At 38.3% G+C, this 19,994-nt stretch overlaps 1 protein-coding gene across 1 annotated transcript in view; it reads right to left on the bottom strand.

The window, feature by feature from the left end:
* Positions 1 to 591: 591 nt before the first annotated feature.
* Positions 592 to 19,994, bottom strand: part of TAF3 (TATA-box binding protein associated factor 3) — a 168,806-nt gene continuing 149,403 nt past the window's right edge. Inside the window, exons 5-7 of the mRNA XM_045858073.1 lie at positions 6,809 to 7,064; positions 4,030 to 4,136; positions 592 to 3,160 (exon numbers count right to left, since the gene is read on the bottom strand). Of these exons, the coding sequence (XP_045714029.1) occupies positions 3,046 to 3,160; positions 4,030 to 4,136; positions 6,809 to 7,064 (478 nt within the window). The 3' untranslated portion in view covers positions 592 to 3,045. The remainder of the gene's footprint in view (positions 3,161 to 4,029; positions 4,137 to 6,808; positions 7,065 to 19,994) is intronic.

Genomic DNA, 19,994 nt, shown 5'->3' with positions numbered 1-19,994 from the left:
CCTTTATAAAGTATCGATGCTAAGGTCAGGCAATAGTGCTGGTGTAAGTGAAAACAGTCCTCGGGTTCACTGACAACTGGACGGCTTCTAGTGCTCCAAAGGGAAATACTTTCCATTCCTTTGCATCGAATTTTCTCAGTCACAGTAGTTCCTCAAATTCCTGCTGCTCTGTGATTTCCTCCTCCCTCAAAAGTCAAAACCCATTTTCTTCTTCTTTTTTTGAAAAAGATTTTATTTATTATTTATTTTTAGAGAGGGGAAGGGAGGGAGAAAGATTGGGAGAGGAACATCAATGTGTGGTTGCCTCCTTCGTGCCCCCTACTGGGGACCTGGCCTGCAACCCAGGCACGTGCCCTGAGTGGGAATCAAATCAGCAACCCTTTCGTTGGCAGGCTGGCACTCAATCCACTGAGCCACACCAGCCAGGGCAAAACCCAATTTCTTCTTATTGCTTGGGTCCCTTAAAGTCTTTCTCCCGATGAAGTCATCTTTGCCAGTCTCTCTCCCCTAATCCAATACCAGGCTTTTCTTTTGGGTTTTGTCTGTCTTTGTTAAGGAAAGTGAATCCTGTCCATTCTCTGTTGTGTCTGTGGCATTGATAAGCTACTCTTTTTTTTCTCCAGTATTACTTTGTGGAGAATGACTACACCCAACTTTCCCACTTTGCTTTGTAACACAGGTGTTTTATTTTCACGTTTCTTTTTGCAGTTTCTTGAACTTCCTTCACTTGGTGCACGGACAGCCATCCAGTAGAGACTGAGACCACCAGTCCCTTTCACACAGGCCACTGAACAGTCAGAAGATGGTAGCAACTCTGGTCTCCAGTGACCTGGACTGGATTCAACTCACTGACCTAGAGGTGAAAGGCTCTGTATTCCATTACTAATCCCTTGAGCTATCCAGCCCCCTGAAAATGATTCTTTGGTTTTATTATTGCAAAGGCCATTTATAGAATCATGAACTGGATTTAGGAAAGCAACCATGAAATAGCAAGGGACAAACTGATTGAAATTCCTTCAATGTCGTAAGGGCTGAAGCCTCTCGGTAGGACTGGGAGCAAAGTTAAATGTAGGCGCCTCCTTTCGTATTGCAGTAGCATGACGGGCTCACTTAAACGTGGCAACTTTAGATCCACTGACCATGCCTCAAGGAACTAAATCCTAAATAAAGAAAATGGAAAAGCCAACTATGAAATAGCCAATAATCTTTATTTTGTACTTCCCCACCCCCCTTCGCTCTCCAAAAAACACTAATGGGTATATTTGTGCATGTGAAAATATTGTATAAAGTATTTAGAATGATCTCAAATTAATGAAACAAAAAACACGTATCTCAACATAGATGCTTTCTTTGTAGGGATAGAAAAATTTGGCTTCTAGAACAAGCACGGCAACGAAATACTGTACTCTTAAAAGGGCTATTCCATTTCTACTGATTTGCAATTTAACATTCAAGGCAGAAAACCTCATTTCTCTAACCACATAATAGGTCTTAAAATATGACTAATTCATACACTAATATCAATTTACTTGGCATTAAAAATCACAATTTCTATTAATATATTTGTATTAGGCTCAAAGCCTGCATTCCAGCATTTAAGGTATCTATTACACTGGCCCAAATTGGGATTACTTCAAAATCAAGTAAAAGTCCATATTTATTCCAAAGTTGCTAAAATATGCTAATAAAATTAAATTTGATGTTTCACATTAAAAATAAAATATTTGGTTTCTCTCTCAGACATCTATAACATATAATAAATAGTGGGCAGTATAGCAATATAATAAAGTTTTGTGATACCCTGAAATTTGATGAGTTTTCTTTAAAAATTCATAATAGTCTTCATTTCAGCCTTAAACCACAAAATTAATGAACAGGTTTGCAGAAATAAAACAGTATAAACACAAAATACTACAGTATATGTTTTTTTTTAAACTTTCAGGGAATCTACATGTCCTTTAATAAAAGTAAGTCAAAGAAATTTACAGAAACAAAACAGATAACAAATCAATTTCAAATCGTGAACTACAGATTTAAACTGCCGTGTTTTCCTGCTAACTGCGAGGGCCCTTTCCCCGCCGTGTTCTGGGCACTGTGCAGGCACAGCGCAAGGCAGACAGTGACTTCCAACTATGGCTCTGCGTTCTAGCCTTCTTTGCTTACGTGCAGCAGTAATTACAGACATGGCTGAAATCACAGTGGATTTCAGAGAAAGCCAGAATTAAACACGATAAAAATTTTAAAAATAACTACTTCATAAATATTTATTATTTACATGAGGGGAGATCTTCTAGTCTGAAGAGTTTTTATACAGGTTGATGATATGTAAGCAGTGACAAGAACACCAGCAGTTTCAAGAAGGGCAAAGTTAGAATGCAACACAAACAGAAAATGTCAGTTAACAAAGATAACTTGCATGAAAGCAAACAGGACATGATAGAAACCTTTTTCTTAAAAAATATAAGATATTTCACAAAAGCCTGAACATTTTACATGTTAATACTAAAAACAGGGTGGGGAGGAGAAGCTTCTTATATTTTCATCATAAAAATATTTACCAATACTCCAACTGGAGTTTTCATTTCTGTTATTATGATTATCTTACTATAGAGGGAAAGAGGTTGAAAACTGTATACAGCCTACTGATAACATCCTTAAATTATAGTCAAGGTGGTTTACACATCATCTTCTCATCTAATACTTTCATGAAAAGGCCCTGCGGAGAATAAAGAAAATCAAAAGGGAAGATTATGGTCTTTTTATTAATACTTGTCACTGGTAATAGAAAAATGGAGGCCAGGCAGTCCTCAGGCCACACCTGTACTTGAGTTTTCTTCAATCACACCACCCTGTGGCCACAGGCCAGTCTGTTCCAGAAGGGAAGTATCCAGAGCGGATGGTCTAGCTCTCTTGTCCTCAGTCGTCCAAGATTCCTCATCCAAAGGAACCTAGTGGTAGATGGGACAGCCAAGCTGCACGACTCCCCTCTGAGTCAGCAGGACAGGAGCCCAGAGGCCACGCCACGAGTCCATGCTGCAGGAGGCATCAATGTGCTCGATGTTTCCTCTTTTTGTGCTTCTTATCCTTCTTCTTATTGGCACACTTAGGACAGAACCACTGCATCTCTTCTGGTGGTGCAGCCATTATTCCAACACAGGGCCTACATGTCAAGAAAAAAGGCTTAAGATAAACAAAACACACACACACACACACACACACACACACACACACACTCTCTCTCTCTCTCTCTCTCTCTCTCTTTCTTTCCTTGTTTTTAGATACTTTTAAGTAATTAAAGAAAAATTTAAGTCTATGGTATATTCACCAGAAATCCAAGCCAAATGGCTCTCATTTATGTAGCACTATTGTTGGGTGAGCAGATGATTATATTACATAATGCCCCTTTTATAGGCCCTAGTGGAGAAATTAATTAGCTCATTTATCCTTTCAGCCAGGACTGGTATAAGTCTTCTGAGCAATGGCTTTGTTTTTATCTTATAGCTATCACATATCATGTGACTGAGTGGATTTCTATCTTTTTTATCTGATATTTTAAAGATAAAATGAGATTATTTGCATAAATTTTGGTAGTAGTTCTTCAGTAGTGGGGAGCAGTTGAAGAGATGTAAAAAACAGATAAGCTGTCTCCTGTCTCTTTATTTCTGCAGTTTATGACATGTTTACAAAGGGTGATCTCAATGTTACTGTCAAGCTAGGCAGCTTTTACTGAAAGAGAGAAAGAAAGGAAAGGGGGCCCCTGTATCTCCTTTCTTTTCCATTACAAGGATATGCAAGTTACGCAAAATACTCAGAGTTTAGGCTGAATAACAATAGTCCAAAGACTCTTGATTTTTAAAAATGAATATCAATTACATTCTCACTGATTTTGCCCTACACACGATTCTCAGGATAGTGGTGGAACGGGAGACAACCCAAGACGCCCGCCGGAGGTCGCTGATCTGCTCTGCAGGGTGTCTGTTTCCTCCCAGGGAGCTGCGGCACTGCCAGGCCCACCAGGGGAGCACTCACCAGTGGTACCAGTCGTCACAGTCATCACAGCCAATCATGGGGCTCCCGTCATCAGGCTTGTTGCACCCCGGACAGATCCAGATCTGATTCCCCCACTCATCTCGGATCTGAGGTTTTTAAATGGGGGCGGTAGGGGGGGGGGAACATATAGAATGGGGAAAAAAAACAAAGAGGGCAAGATAAAAGTGATTGCTTTATACTGTGAACCTAATAAACCAACAAATTAAACTAAAGAAAAATACAGTGGTTAACAATTGATTAAAACCAGGATCATGGTCATCACTATTCTGAGGTACATGAAAAAAATAGCCACTGAGTGCTCAGTGATAAGACATTTCTAATGAATATTTAAAGTTCTTTTGTGTAGTAAAATACAAAGCATTATATAATAATTTCTGTGAAAAATATGACCTATAGCCACCATTACCTAAAAACAATTGTAAACACAGAAGCTCTTAATAATGAGGGTCTTTACAGCAGTAACAGCCGATGGTTTTGACCACTGTGGAGCTCAACCACACGTCAGGTCCTCAGTCACATTCACAGGCATGGAATTAATATATACGGCCAAATGTGCATGCATCACCTTATTACTCATTAGCCAAACCCTTCTCCTGAACTAGCTGATAAGATCAAGGATATAAAAGAGTTGTTACTAAGTAACTTTCCATTCCCTTTATGACATTTTCAGTAAAGTACAATCACTAAAGGGCAAATGAAATAAGGAACTTGTAAGGCCAAAGAGCTACACATTTTAACTTACTTTGCTACAAAGATGGTGTGCTCTGGAGTTAACTTCACAGTTCTAAGTAAGAAGCATCCCTAATAGTTCCACTTCCTCAAATTCCACATTAACTAGACCAATTTGGAAGAAACAACTATATGATGGGTTTTCAAACACAGCAACAACTGAAAGCTAATTTTCAAACATTTTCACAGTAATGCAGCACATAAATTTCATTCAGTTTAGTCTGTGAGGTATGGTCTCTTCCTTCACTTTCAAATACAACACTGACTAGATGGGCAGCAAAGAAAGGGTTCTCTGTGCGTGTAATGGGTGTACTGGGGGCATGGATGTTTCATTCTATTGATGTGTTGTTTTTTTAAGGCCTGCCATGTTTTAAAAAGTCTCTACAAAGATGACCGTGTTCATATGAAAGCTTCCTAAAGATATCTGTGTGCAGTTACATACATCTATGACTCAGCCCTCTCTGATTTCAAGGGGAGAGAGTCACCAGTTAGCACATGCCAGCTGTCAGGGTGAAAAGAAAACTGGCCCAGAATCCTTCGTCCTGAAGCTGCCATGCATGGCCAGGCCTACTACTGGTTGACCTTTCTTGAAATTAGAAGGTTGTGACTCTGCTGCTACAGAGAAATTTGCCACAGCATCCCTAATATCTAACACTGAAAACTTGACAGTTACTAAGTTCTTCCAAGCATCTACCTCGTGTATCATCTTAACCCTTGGACAGGTTAAGAATGGGAAACTAGAGCTAAGGCACTGTAAGTGACAGTTGCAAAGTCACACTGTGGTGCAGTGACAAAATCAGCTTTTTTTGCTTTCTCTATAGCCTGTATCTTTCCTCCAAATCACACATCTTGTCCTCGGTTCACAAAATGTCTTTTAGGAGACAGAAGGCTTTGCATCTGCATTGTCTATGTAAACCTGATCCACCTCCAAGGACTTAGCTCAAAACATCCACTGGAGAATCAGGAATTTCAGGGCTAGGACATACTACAGGGACCATCTAGTCTAACATAAACCCCTTAACCACAGATGAAGAAATGAAGGTTGAGGAGGCCGAACATATCATCTTTCCCGATCAGTATCTTGGGGTGAGGTGGCCTCAGTAAAACACTACACCAATCGATCCTTGAGTGGACCAATTTAATAATCATAGATTTTTGTACTCCATCTTCTGTTTTTGCCTTGAATTGCCAATTTACTACTTTTGTTGATTTTTCATGTCTTTATATCCTCTCTCAATACTTTCAAGATTTTCTTCTTTATCTTTTATATCATTATAGTGCTTGCAATATGTTATCATTTGTTATTTCCCTCCAAAATGCCTTGAAGACATGTGATACTTGCACGATTTCTAACAACTGTCATGGACCCTAACCCACCACTTTTCGGTCTACTCAGAAGACCCGAGCCATCGGTGAGCTGATGGGTCACAGTCCACGCAGTACTCGGTGGTCAGAGTGATGGTAGCTGCTGACTCACGCAACGAGGCGAGTCTGCCTTCCGAAGACACGCTGGGGCGGGAGCTCTGCGGTCTGAAAGTCCATTTCCATTTACTGTGCACTTCTGCTGTATTCTGGACCCCAGCCAATGAAATAGTTCAGTTAACATTGTTACTTAGAAAACGGCAGCTGGCTCATAAGATCTGTGTATATCATGTAAATTATACTCTTAAGTGAATAATTCAATGTGAGATCAAGAAATTTCATGTGACATTTAAATATCACTATTCCTGTCTATATTTATACATGGATATTGTTCTATATATGTATATAATCATGTTCTAAAACAATATAAAGAAAAACAATGTTTTGACATTATTTATCGAGACTAACTATGGGAACACTGAAATACAATACTTTTTAGCCAAATGCTTGAAAATACAAAGAAAAATACCTTTCCAGTCATAAAAACTGCTTCTGAAATTCAATAATGATACAAATGATACTGCAGTTTAACTGAAAACACTGTTACGATAAAAGAGTAAGCTCTGAAGTCACTTTGGGAAGAGCACCACAGAGCGAAGTGGCCTACCACGTAAGTGCTGACGGTCTCGGTCACCACACTCCGGACAGGGGCTTTCGAGCTTCCGGCTCCAGAGATGGCGGGAGACGGAGATGGCATCAAAGCAGGGGATGCGGTGGACTGTGCGAGGAGTGGCAAAGGCACTGGGGCGGGGGTGACATGCACAGGTACAGTGGCTGGGGCTGGCACTGGCGGTGGGGTCTTGGGTCTATTAAGGGAGGGAGCTGGCTTAGCCTCGGAGGTTGGAACCACTTTGCTGATGACACTGTCAACAAAAGAGAGAAAAGGAAATGTCAAACAGGACAGTTGAATCAAACTAAAATTTTAAAACGTTAAAACAAAATAACTTTCTTCTGGTAGCAAAATACTTTGTGGAAGAGCTCAGAGATAGTTACAGACCTGAGTTCAAGACCCTTCACCCATTTACCTCTCAACTTATTCGGAGTCACTGTTAGAGAGAAATAAGTAGCAGGAGTGCGGTGTGGCTAGGGGGAAACAGCAGCTCTAGCCCCATTCCTGGTGATGTCACCAACCAATCCCTAGAGCTGGGCAGTGACAATCTAGCGCTTCATTAACAATATCGTATTCATAGAACTTATGCGGTGAAAGGAGTCGGGCTACCTGAGTTCAAATTCTAGATCTGCCACAGACTAGCTGTGTGACCTTGGGTAAGTCATTTAAAGATATGATTTACTGAGTGCCTATAAGTTAGATATTATACTAGGCACTTTATCTATATCATCTCATCTAGTCCTAACACCAATTTCAAAGAAGACCTGCCATCCGTTTTATAGATGAGGAAACAGGATTAAAGAGAAAAAGGAAGTGGGTAAATGGGTGGCAGGTCTTTTGATTATACTGTTTTCTTCTGCCCCCTCCTTTTTTTTTTTTTAAGTTTCTTTATTTGAAAACAATTATGTATCATTTCAAGTACAGAGAATATGATAGTCAGTTTGGGTAGTAGAGATAACAGACATTAGCCCTTTGCCATGTTTGCTTCAGGTCTCCCTCCTCCAGAAGTAGCCCCTCTCCTCAGGCTGGCAGGTCTGTTTTTGTAATTCTTGTTCTTTGTATTTTTCCTGCCTTTGTAGGTACTCATAAGCCATATGTAACATACTGTACTACTACTGTCTCAACTGTATGTTTCAACTATATAAACAATGTCACAGTATATTTATTCCTTGCAACTATCTTTTCATTTAGTTTTTTTGTTGAGATATAACTGACAAGTACCATCATAAAAGTGTGAGGCGTACAATGTGTCGGCCTGATACATTTGTATATTGTAATACAATTACTACAGTGGCATTCATTAGCTAACACCTTTATCATGTCACATGATTATAATTTCTTTTTCTGTTCAGAACAATTAAGATCAAGTCTTAGCAACTTGGGAGTTTATAATACAGTAGTGTTGAATATAATTTCTGTACTGTATATCAGATCTCCAGAATTTATCTACTACTAAAACTGCCACTTAGTGTTAGATGTCTAAACTTATCCATGTTGATACATATGATTTATATTATTTATTGTACTTGTTAAACTGTATTCCATGATATGGGTATGTCAAGGGGTTTTTGTCCACTGTCCTACTGAGTTCAGGACACGGTACTTTGTAGTGTTACATTTTAATTGTAAATATGTGTAAGAATTTCTCAAGGCTATATTCCTAGAAATAAAGTTACTGGGTCACGTGGTATGTATACCTTCACCTTTACTAGGAATCTCAAGTTGCTCTCTAAAATAACTGCCCCAACTTATCTCTTTCTACAGTCCCACACTTAATTGTGTAGGCCTTGCTTTTCTCATCTACAAAGTAGAAATAAATATAGCTGCCTCTGAGGGTTCCAGTGAAAACCTGAATACAGAGAAGCATGTCAAAAGCTGCATCCAAATGTAGAATGTTAGTACCAGCATCGTACTCAGGACAATCCCTGGCACCATCATCACCAGCCTGCACAGTTCCAGTCTCTCAAATCACCACCACTAAAAAGCAGGATTTTTTGCTATTCTGATCACAAGTTTATAAAACATTACGTTATTTTTAAAAAATGCCATCATTATGTAAGCAGATATCTAATGCTGTCTAATTGCTCTTCACTTGTTTCATGCAAGTGTGGGACCACCTTCCTAACTTGAATGTAGCCAAAGACCTGTTTGGGCAGGAGACACTCAATAAATGCCTAGCAAATAATAGTGAATATTTATTGAACACTTACTAAGTACCCAACTGTTCTAAGCACTTGAAAGCCAACTGCATACCAGGCACTATGCTAAATGTTGCTAAATGATAGATACCTGCCTCATCTCACTTGATCCTCATAACAACCAAATGAGGTATAAGCATGGTCATTACTTTCCTTTTGCAGATGAAGAAATCCAGGCACAGACAGATTAAGTACAGACTACTGTGTGGCAGAGCCAAGACGTAAACCCAGGCAGTCTGATGTCAGAACCTGTATTCTGAGCAACTACACTACACGACTCTTGATGCTTACTGAATGAATTTTGCCTTACATGTAAATATAAGATAGGAGTTCAAAGTTATTACTATGGCATGTATATCCATAAGGTAAGTACTATTTTTATAATTAGGCTAAAAATAAAAAAAAAGCCTATTTGTAGAGGCAGTTACCCATAATAGTTTAAAACATGGATGCTAAAAAAAAATAAAGATAAAGCAGGAACCCAGAGATGAAGGTAGAACGTTTTTTTTGTTTTTGTTTTTTTTTTTGCCCAAGGGCATTTGTGCTTCAGGTGAATCTGATCTTTGGTTTTGATAAACAAGACAAGTTTCAAAGCCCAGGACAAGTTTCAAAGTGTAAAGGCTAACAATAGTCCTCCCCATGTTAAGGACTCCCATGGGCTACACTAGTGAGGTAAAGATGGATCAGAATCACATAAATCCTCAGCTGTGCTGGTCCAGGACACTATATTTAAAGTCACTTGGACTAGTAATGTGCCCAGCTACCCAGCACAAATCGCAAGAGGAAGTAACTTAAAATCTAGACCTCATATTATTAATGCAGATAATTATTTAAGGAAAAAAGCAGCATATAATCAAAGATATCCAAACATACAAGGAAGGCAAGGCAGCCTCAGGGAGAAGCAGAAAAAATAACAGACAAAATAAAGAGACACATCAAGACCATAGAAACTAGACCAACTACAAAACCACTCTACTTATAATGTTTAAAAAATAAAAGGCAAAGACTGAAATTAGCAGCAGATAATAAGAGGTTATAAAGAGTGACTTAGTAGACTTGAAAAAAAACCCCCCAAAACCAGACCTTATAGTTATGAAAAATGTAGTAGATGAAATGTAAAACTTAACGGATGGGAGAATTAGAAACTGAATAGTTAAGATAGAGGAAATTATCTAGAACTTAGCCTTGAGAGGCAAAGAGAATACAATTAAAAGTCTAATTAGTCCATATTTAATAACTCTAGAGAGAAAGAGGAAGAGGCAAAATATTAACAAAAACATCCAAGACTCCTACAGAAGTGATACAACATACCAATCTACAGGCTTACGATGCCTAACAAATCCCAGGCAACATAAACAAAAAGAACCTATACCCAGACACATCAGAGTGAAACTACAAAAAATCACAAAGAGAAGTCTCTAAGGCAGCCAGAGGGGGAAGGGGAAGAGCAATTACTTTAAAAGAAGAAACAGATTACAGCTGAGTTCTCAACAGCAATGATGAATCTAGAAAACAGCGGAATAACATCTTCCGTGTGCTGAAGAAAAATAAATTTTGTCTTTGAAAACATCTTTCAAGAATAAGAATGTAATAGATGTTTCCAGACAAGCAAAACGTGATGATTTGCCACCAATGGACTCTTACTAAAAGCTATGCGAAGTAGCAACTCTCAATATCGTTTTACATTTTTACATTCTTAGAAATTACTGAGAAACCCAAAGAACATTTATATTCATTTTATCTGTATTTATATTAAAAATTAAAGCAGAAATTAAAAAGTAATTATCTAGTAATTCATTTAAAACTAGCACTAATAAGCCCCTTACCTGTTAACAGATAGAATTATTTTTTAATGAAAAGTAAGTATGTTTTTCAGGACAAGGTTATTTTGTGAGAAGACTGGCCACGGTTTAATATTTTTGCGAATTTCTTTAATGTTAAGCATATGTAGCTGGAGAAGGGAGGAGCATTTTAAGGGCTTTTCAGATAATTGTGTAAATTCTTCTTTGATACCGCTTCAAAATGCAACAAGTGGTAGTTTGTTTTTTAGAGACTTATTTTATTCTCATGAAAGGGGAAGGGAGAGAGGAACACTGATTGCATGCCTCCCACACAGCCCCACCCAGAACTCTAACCCACAAGCTAGGGTTGTGCCCTGATCAGGAATCAGACCTGGGAGTTTTTCAGTTATGGGAGGACGATCCGACTGAACAACACCAACCAGGGCCAACAAGTTGTAGTTTTTTAAAAGGTGGCTGCAATGTACAATCTAAAACCATATAAAGAAGCTTCTCATATTGTTACATTAAAATGCATTGACATGTTTAGCACTTTGAATAGTTTTTTTACCATCGCACAATTTTGTAATATCACACAGCAGCCATCTGGAGTGTTGGTTGACTTAATTATGGAGATCTTTCAAACTTGCATGTTTTATTGTACAATATTAAAATAATCCCATTTGTTGATGTTACCATCCATCTCATCAAAATTTTCTTAATGTACCAAGGAGCTGTCAACTTGTAATGATGTTTTCCAAAATCCTAATTTCTACTTTAAAGTTTAAATTTTATAACTTATAACAAGTACTCTGAGTATTTTCTTTGAAATGATAGGCTTACTGTGTTCATTTTTGAGGAAATGGTGGCCAAGTACCCAAGTCTAAATAACCACTGTTTGTCAGATGCTCTTTCAAGTAAAAATGATGTGAGAAAAGCAGCTAGTTCAGTTTGCAACTTAATCACACTAGTGTTTTTCCTCAAAACAACTCGCATATTTTAGTATGAAGTTAAGGTGTTTTATGAGTACTTCCTACTTCATTACTTTGCACTTCATCACACAAACTATTAAAAAAGTGTGCATTCCAAGGCCCATGCACCACACTTTGACCACCTCTGTTTTAAAGAAAGCACTTCTGGACAAGGAAGGTGATCCCATCAGAAGACCTGAGATTCTATGAATGATAAAGATGTTGGTACAGTTAAACAGACATCGACTAGAGCAGTGGTCCCCAACCTCTTCCGCATTCGCTTCCTGAAGACGGGTGGATGGGGCGGGGCGACAGGAGGCTGAGCTTAGGTAAACTTAGCTCCCAACCCGCCCCTTGCCTGACAGGAGGTAGACTTCCATCAGTCCACAGCCTGAGGATTGGGGAGTCCTGGGCTAGAGGAAACAACAATAATAATACACTGTGGAATTATAAAAATATAAACTATATAGGCATAATAGTATATAAACCAGGAGGGGTAAATTGAGCTAAAGTATTCTAGTGTTCCTCTATTACCTGGAAGGAGGTATACAGGTATTAACTTTAAATGTGATGATTTCTAGGGTAACCATGTAAAAATTAGAAACACAGTATATGTATAACTTCTAAAGCAGTGTGGAGAAAACTTGAATGATAAAAAATAACCAATCTGATAAAAAAAAAGAGAGAAAGCATAAACAGTAAGACAAAGAGAAAACTCCAATAAGGTTTTAACTCAAAATGTCAATAATTATATCATGTAAATGGTCTAAATGATTTGGTGGTCAGATGGGGTGAAATAATAAAACCCAAATCTATGCTGTTTATGAGACTTGTCCATCCACAGAAAGGCAGAAAGTAAGATGCCAGGAAGAGAGGAATGGAAGGACAAAAACAGTCATACCCTCAAACAGACTGTAAGGCACGGGCTATCAGTGACAATGAAGTTTACTTCATTATGATAAAGTGTGCCAGAAAGATAAAACAAGTTAAAATTTGAATGTCCTGAAGAATATAGTCTCGAAATATATAAAGCAAAATTAACAGAGCTAGAAGAATTAACAGAGCTAGATGGCTCAAACAAAGAACAGATGAAAGCCCCAAAACCCATCCTTTTGAGCAACCAAGAGACAGCCAACCTATCAGATGCACAGTTCAAAACACTGGTGATCAGGAACTCACAGAATTGGTTGATTTTGGGTGCAAATTAGATGACAAAATGCAGGCTATGATAAGAGAAATGAAGGAAAATGCACAGGGAACCAATAGTGATGGGAAGGAAACTGGGACTCAAAACAAGAGAGTGGACCAGAAGGAAGAAAGAAACAACCAAACAGGAAAGAATGGAGAAATGAGAATTCAAAAAAAATTAGGAGAAGCTTAGGAACCTCCAGGACATCTTTAAATGTTCCAACATCCGAATTATAAGGGTACCAGAAGGGGAAGAGGAAAAGCAACAGACTGAACACATATCTGAACAAGTAATAAAGGAGAACTTCCTCATTCTGGCAAGGGAAATAGAATTCCAGGAAATCCAGGAAGCTCAGAGAGTCCCAAAGAAGTTGGACCCAAGGAGGAACACACCAAGGCACATCATAATTACATTAGCCAAGGTAAAAATGAAGGAGAGAATCCTAGAAGCAGCAAGAGATAAGGAGACAGTAAGCTACAAAGGAGTTCCCATCAGACTGTCAGTTGATTTCTCAAAAGAGACCTTACAGGCAAGAAGGGGCTGGAAAGAAGTATTCCAAGTCATGAAAGACAAGGACCTACATCCAAGATAGCTCTTATCCAGCAAAGCTTTCATATAGAATGGAAGGGCACATAAAGTGCTTCTCAGATAAGGTCAAGGTAAAGGAGTTCATCATCACCAAGCCCTTATTTTATGAAATGTTAAAGGGACTTATCTAAGAAAAGAAGATACAGAAAAAACATGTATAGTAAAAGGACAGCAAACTCACAATTATTAACAACCACACCTAAAACAAAACCAAAAGAAACTAAGCAAACAACTAGAACAGGAACAGAACCATAGAAATGGAGATCACATGGAGGGTTAGCAACAGGGGAGTGGGAGGAAGAGAGAGGGGGAAAAGGTACAGAGAATAAGTAACATAGATGGTAGGTAGAAAATAGACAGGGGGAGGGTAAGAATAGTATGAGAAATGTAGAAGCTGAAGAACTTATAAGTATGACACATGGACATGAACTAAAGGGGGGGAATGTGGGTGCGAGAGGGTGTACAGGGTGGAAGGGAGTGAAGGGGGAAATGGGACAACTGTAATAGCATAATCAATAAAATATATTAAAAAAAAGTAGAAACCATTAAGGGAAACACTGAATTGATTGTATAAAATCTTTAAGATATCATATGCAAAGTTAATAGGAGAAAGGCAAAACAAGTTAAATTATGTGCAACATACATGACAGTGGGCTCAGTCCTTATTACATAACAATTTCTCCCAAATCAAAAACAAAATGACTCTTCCAGTTGAGCTATCGGTCAAGTTAAAGGAGTTCATCATCACCGAGCCCTTATTATATGAAATGTTAAAGGGACTTATTGAAGAAATTGAAGAAGATAAAAAACTATGAACAGCAAAATGACAACAAACAACTATCAACAAATGAATCTTAAAAAAAAACAACACAACAATGACGAAAACAAATACTAAGCAAATGACTAGAACAGTAACAGAATCAAAGAAATGGACATCACATGGAGGGATTTCAGTGAGGGGGTAGGAGAAGAATAGCAGGGGGAAGGTACAGAGAATAAGAACCATAGTTGGTAATCATCAAATAGGGAGAGGTTAAGAATGGTATAGGAAACAGAGAAGTCAAAGAACTTATATGTACAACCCATGGACATGAACGAAGAGGGGGGAAAGCTGGAGGGCTAGGGGGTACAGGGCAGAGGGGGGATAAAGGGGGAAAATTGGGAAAACTGTAATAGCATAATCAATAAAATATACTTTAAAAAAGACTAACAACATTCTTAATCAAACATGAGTAGAGGACACACACAAGTGACACAATATAAAAACACAAACATTCAATAGACAGGAAAAAAACTGTTCAAATGTTCATGATAATCAAAGACATACACATGAAAACCACAAGAAAATACCTTTTTTGGTGAAGATTAAAAAGACTGACAAGACTAGTGTTGTCAAGATGGGGGAAGGGGTGGGGTGGTTGGCACAGCATTTCTGAATGATGACCAAACCTTAGAAATGTCCAAGTCTTGACCAGCAATTCCACGTCTGGAAATCTAGCCTGAGGAAATAAGATAGCTATGCGAAGATAGGCAGTCAAGGACATTTTTTTGCAGTATTGTTTACAACTGCAAAAAAACCTATAAAAAAACTAGAATGACTAAAATTTAAAATACCCCCCAAAAGAGGAATTAATTAAATAAATTATAATGAACAAAACATGTTGTCATTTGAAGAGATGATACACACACAATAGATTTGTCCAAAACAGGTTATGAATGTATGTAGAATAGGATTCATTTTTTGAAAAGAGCAAACAAGAATGTTCACTTAGAAAAGACAAAAAAAAAAAAAAAAAAATCACTGGCCTTGCCTGGGTAGCTTAGTTTGTTGGAGTGCCATCCCAATACTCCAAGCTTGCGGGTTTGATCCCCAGTCAGGGCGCATATAAGAATGAATCAACGAATGTATAACTAAGTGGGACAACAAATAGATGTCTCTCTAAATTTTTTTTTATTTTAACAATTTTTATTTGTATTATTTTTTAAGTTTTTAAATTATATTTTATCAATTATGCTGCTACACTTGTCCCAATTTTGCCCCATTTGCTCCCCTTCATGCAGCACTGCCCATTCCCTCAGGCAATCTCAACAACATTGTTCATGTCCATGGGTCATGCATATAAATTCTTTGGCTACTCCATTTCCTATACTGTACTTTACATCACCATGGTTATTTTGTAACTACTTATTTCTACTTCTTTTTTTAAAAAAGATTTTATTTGTTTATTTTTAGAGAGAGGAGAAGAGTTGGGGAAAGAGAAACAACAATGTGTGGTTGCCTCTTGCATGCCCCCTATTGGGGACCTGGCCTGCAACCCAGGCATGTGCCCTGACTGGGAATCGAACTAGTGACGCTTTGGTTCACAGGCCTGAGCTCAATTCAACAGCCAGGGAATAAATCTTTTTTTAAATACACCAAAATGTCCAGAAATTGGCTCTATACGGTAGGCCTCTAGATGTTTTTTTCTTTTGGTTTATCTATAATTAATAAAAAATGAATACATTAAAAAGACCTGTCACAATATACATATCTAAACTATTGCTGGGGATTTTTAAACAATGGTTTGAGTTATACATTTATGATTTGTTTATTTTTCTGTATGTATGTATGTATGCATGCTATACTTGAATAAGACTATAGTTTCTGTAAACTTGGGGAATAAAAATCCCAACTAAATAAAAACCTGCTCCATTAGTGTATCTAAACTGAGTGTATCATCAATAACAGTGATCAATAAGGATCAAGTGAGGAGAATACCATGAAACTATGCTAGTGTGTACATAGTTAAAATCATAAATTTGAACAGCCTTTAAATATTACGGTTTGTTCAGAATGCTGGGTCTTTTCAAAGACATATAATGTCCGTGGTTGCACTGTACCCCAATTATGTGCATAACTGTCTGCCATCTGCATTAGGTAGTACATTTCTTGGAAGTAAAGTATGTGTCATATTGGTCTTTAAATTATTTTCGGTATTAAACAGTGTCTTAACATATATTCATCAACTTGAATAAACTTAATGCCTAATATTGCAGAGAATGCTTCTATAACAATATTTTACTTTTAAATATTTTTATCTGTTTAAAATGTTTTAAAATAGGCCAATTTCTCCTTTTCTTTCCTGCCTACCTTCTTTCCACACTATTTACTTTATGAATTCCAAGACCACTGAGCTTTCTGTTTACCAGCATGGATTCTAATTTGTCATCCATGTTCTGATTCGCAGACCAAGAATAATTACCACAGCAATGCAAAGTACTAGCACACGATGAAGGTGTCATCGTTACTGCTGTCTGGAAATGCTTTTAAGTTATACTGGACACATAATGAATATTATTTGCCTTACTTGACTCTTTTCCAGTCCTCTTTCATTTTCTATTTTTCTTAGATTTCTCCCTCACTTAAAAGGCCTGCAAATGGTGCCCATGAGAATGGCTTAGCATTAGCAATATAGCCAATGGATATAAACAGACTGTTGACTCATTTTATGGGGCAGAACCTGAAAGCTCAGAAACATGTACTTGTATTATATATATCTTATTTTTCAATTTAGAGAAATGACATTTGGATGAAAATAACTCAATAAAATAATCATTCCAAAATGCCTAATATTCTCCAATTCCATTAAATTACTCTTTTAAAAATAAATATTTGTCATTCAAGTTTTCTGAGTGGCAAAAGGACAAACACTGAAGTGAGTCCTCAGTGTTGATGAGACAAAACATGTCCTAATTTTCTGTTTCCGAGAGATTAGACTAGTATCATTTAGGCACTAGAGTGACATATTTTTTCAACTCCTTTGAATTTCATGAGAAAATTCAGTAGAGTTTGAAAGTTATTGATTTTAGCTGCTAAGTTACCTCTGTGGTAAGTGGATATACAGTTTATGTACAATCCTTTTATTATGTTTTCAATTTTGAATGTCACGTAAAAATAGGTAAGCAGTATAACATAATTCTTCATAACTTATGAGTAAACTAAAAGGAATTCTGGATTCCTATTGGCCTTCCTTGCCAAGCTTTATTGTTGCATACTTTTAAACAGTGTTTTGCTTGGCCATATTTTCCTACCTGAAGTATCACTTTTTCCCTCCTATTTAATTGCACAGTGAGTTCTCCTCCAGCGCTTTCTGTTGAAGAAGCAAAGTCTTGCAGAGTAACCAACACCACCCACAGCTGTGTCCCGCAATGGATCTGTGCTGCTAACCTTACATCTTTTGGAGGACTTGATCAGAGTTCTCTAACTGCTATAAACACTGGCGTTATTCATAAAATGTGCAGAAGGAAGGGTTTTCAGCAGGATTTCTTTACCTGTTTACCCACCACAAAACAGTGACATAAACAGAATGGGTCATGAGCTGCTTGGCCTGTAATGCAAACTCACAGAATGACAAGTCAATAAAAAAAACAATCTTCACCTCTCCAGCCACAGAGCCTCTGAGGTTAGAGGCAAACACAATTTGGATATGTCTGTACCGGGACTTTAATGTGCTTCATTATCCAGCTATTGTGTGCAAACACTATGAGGCCAGTAATCAAATTATCAAAGTTTGCATAACTGGCTACTAAACTGCACACAAAGTTCAAAAGTTCCCTCACAAGGGCTTACTTATTTACCCTTAAAGATGAACAGCCATTTTTCAATAGTAACAAAACAATGCCATAGGTAAAAACTGCTCTAATCACCTCCAAGGATTTTGCATAAACTTTTGATAAAGGAAGTACTTCAGTGTTTGGGAGAAAAAACACTGATAAGAAAATATGTTCCTTAAGTCTGAACTCATTTTTCTTCTTGAAATTTAAAAAATTGTTTTTTAAGATTTTATTTACTTTTTAGAGAGAGGGGAAGGGAGGGAGAAAGGGAGAGAAACATCGATGTGTGAGAGACACATCAATTTCTCTCCCATGTCCTCAACTGGGGACTGGCCCACAACCCAAGCATGTGCCCTGAGTGGGAATTGAACCTGTGACCTTTTGTTTGCAGGCCGACACTCAACCCACTGAGCCACACCAGCCAGGGTCAATTTAAAATTTTAATCAATCTCAGAAATAGCATGCACCTTTGAAATACTATATGAAACAGATTCCCATGATGTATTTTAAATGAACTCCTCCTTACTACAAACAAAACAAGACCCCTGAGACGTCACTATATAATACTACCCTAAAATCACGTGGTTGAGTCAGTGGGTATATGAAACATCATAGTTTTGCTTTCTTACTTTTCGTTATTGCTGACACTATTACAGATGTCCCCATTTCTCCCACCTTTGCCCACCTCCACCCAGCCCGTCCCCCTTCCCTCTGGCCATCACCACACCATTGTCTAGGTCTATAGGTCATGCATATATGTTCTCTGACTAAATTCCTTCACTTTCTTTCATCCAGTACCCCCTCCCTCTTCCTCTGACAGCTGCCAGTCTGTTCCATGTATCCATGCTCCTGTTTCTATTTTGTCAGTTTATTTTGATCTTTAGATTTCACATAATGATCTTATGTTTATTTTAGGTCTCAGAAATACTAAGCCCAAGTGCAGCAGCCTCCAGTGGTCCTGCCTCCTAGTCTTCCCACGCTGGTGTAGACCCCTCAAAGAATGGTTGGGCTGACTTGTATGACTAACAGGATATCTTGAAAATAGCAATGTGTGACATCCAAGCTGGGTCATAGGAGACACTGCAGCTTCTGCCTTGCTGTCTTTTGGATCACTTGCTTTGGTGAAGCCAGCCACTACATAGAGAGAACATTGAAGCTGCTTTGGGAAGAAGCCTATGTGGCTGGCAGCTGGGGCCTCCTGCCATCAGCCATGTGTGAACTCACAGTACATTCTCCAATCTTGGTGAGGACTTCTAATAACTTGCCCTGGGCAGCAGCTTCATCAGAGATCTGAGTCAGAACCACCCAAATTACTAATCCACAGGAAGTGAGAAGTAATAAATGTTTATTGCTTTAAAAAGCTAAGTTCTGGGATTATTTTGTTATGGGGAAACAGAAGATATGTAAAGCATTTAATTTACCTCATGTAGGTATAAAGAAATATTCAGAATTTAGGAAAAATCATGTTTCAGGGTATCAGACTTCTGGCAAGATGGAGGCATAGGTGGATGCACCCTACCTCCACGCACAACCAAGATTAGAACAACAATTTAGAGGCAGAACAACACCCAGAACTGACAGAGAATTTATCTGAATGGAAGTCGGACAGCCAAGAAGTTGAAGTAGACTTGTTCATCCAGACCCGTAGGAGGGGCGGAGAGGAGCAGCTGGGTTCGGGTCTCGGCGTGTGCAGAACAGGGAGAACTGGGTGCATAAGGCAACCGGGAGTGCGTAAGGCATCTGGGGCACACAAGATTGCAGCGGGTGGACCCTGAGTACGCAAGTGGCAGCTGGCGGACCCAGTGAGGCGGCTATTGTGGACCAGGGCAGAGCGTGCAACCCAGGATTCCAGAAGAGGGACTGAGG

The sequence above is a fragment of the Phyllostomus hastatus genome, unplaced genomic scaffold (genome assembly GCF_019186645.2).
Source record: "Phyllostomus hastatus isolate PE091 unplaced genomic scaffold, TTU_PhHast_1.1 phas_scaffold_1674, whole genome shotgun sequence".
Taxonomy (NCBI): Eukaryota; Metazoa; Chordata; class Mammalia; order Chiroptera; family Phyllostomidae; genus Phyllostomus; species Phyllostomus hastatus.
This window is presented reverse-complemented; position numbering and strand designations above follow the sequence as displayed.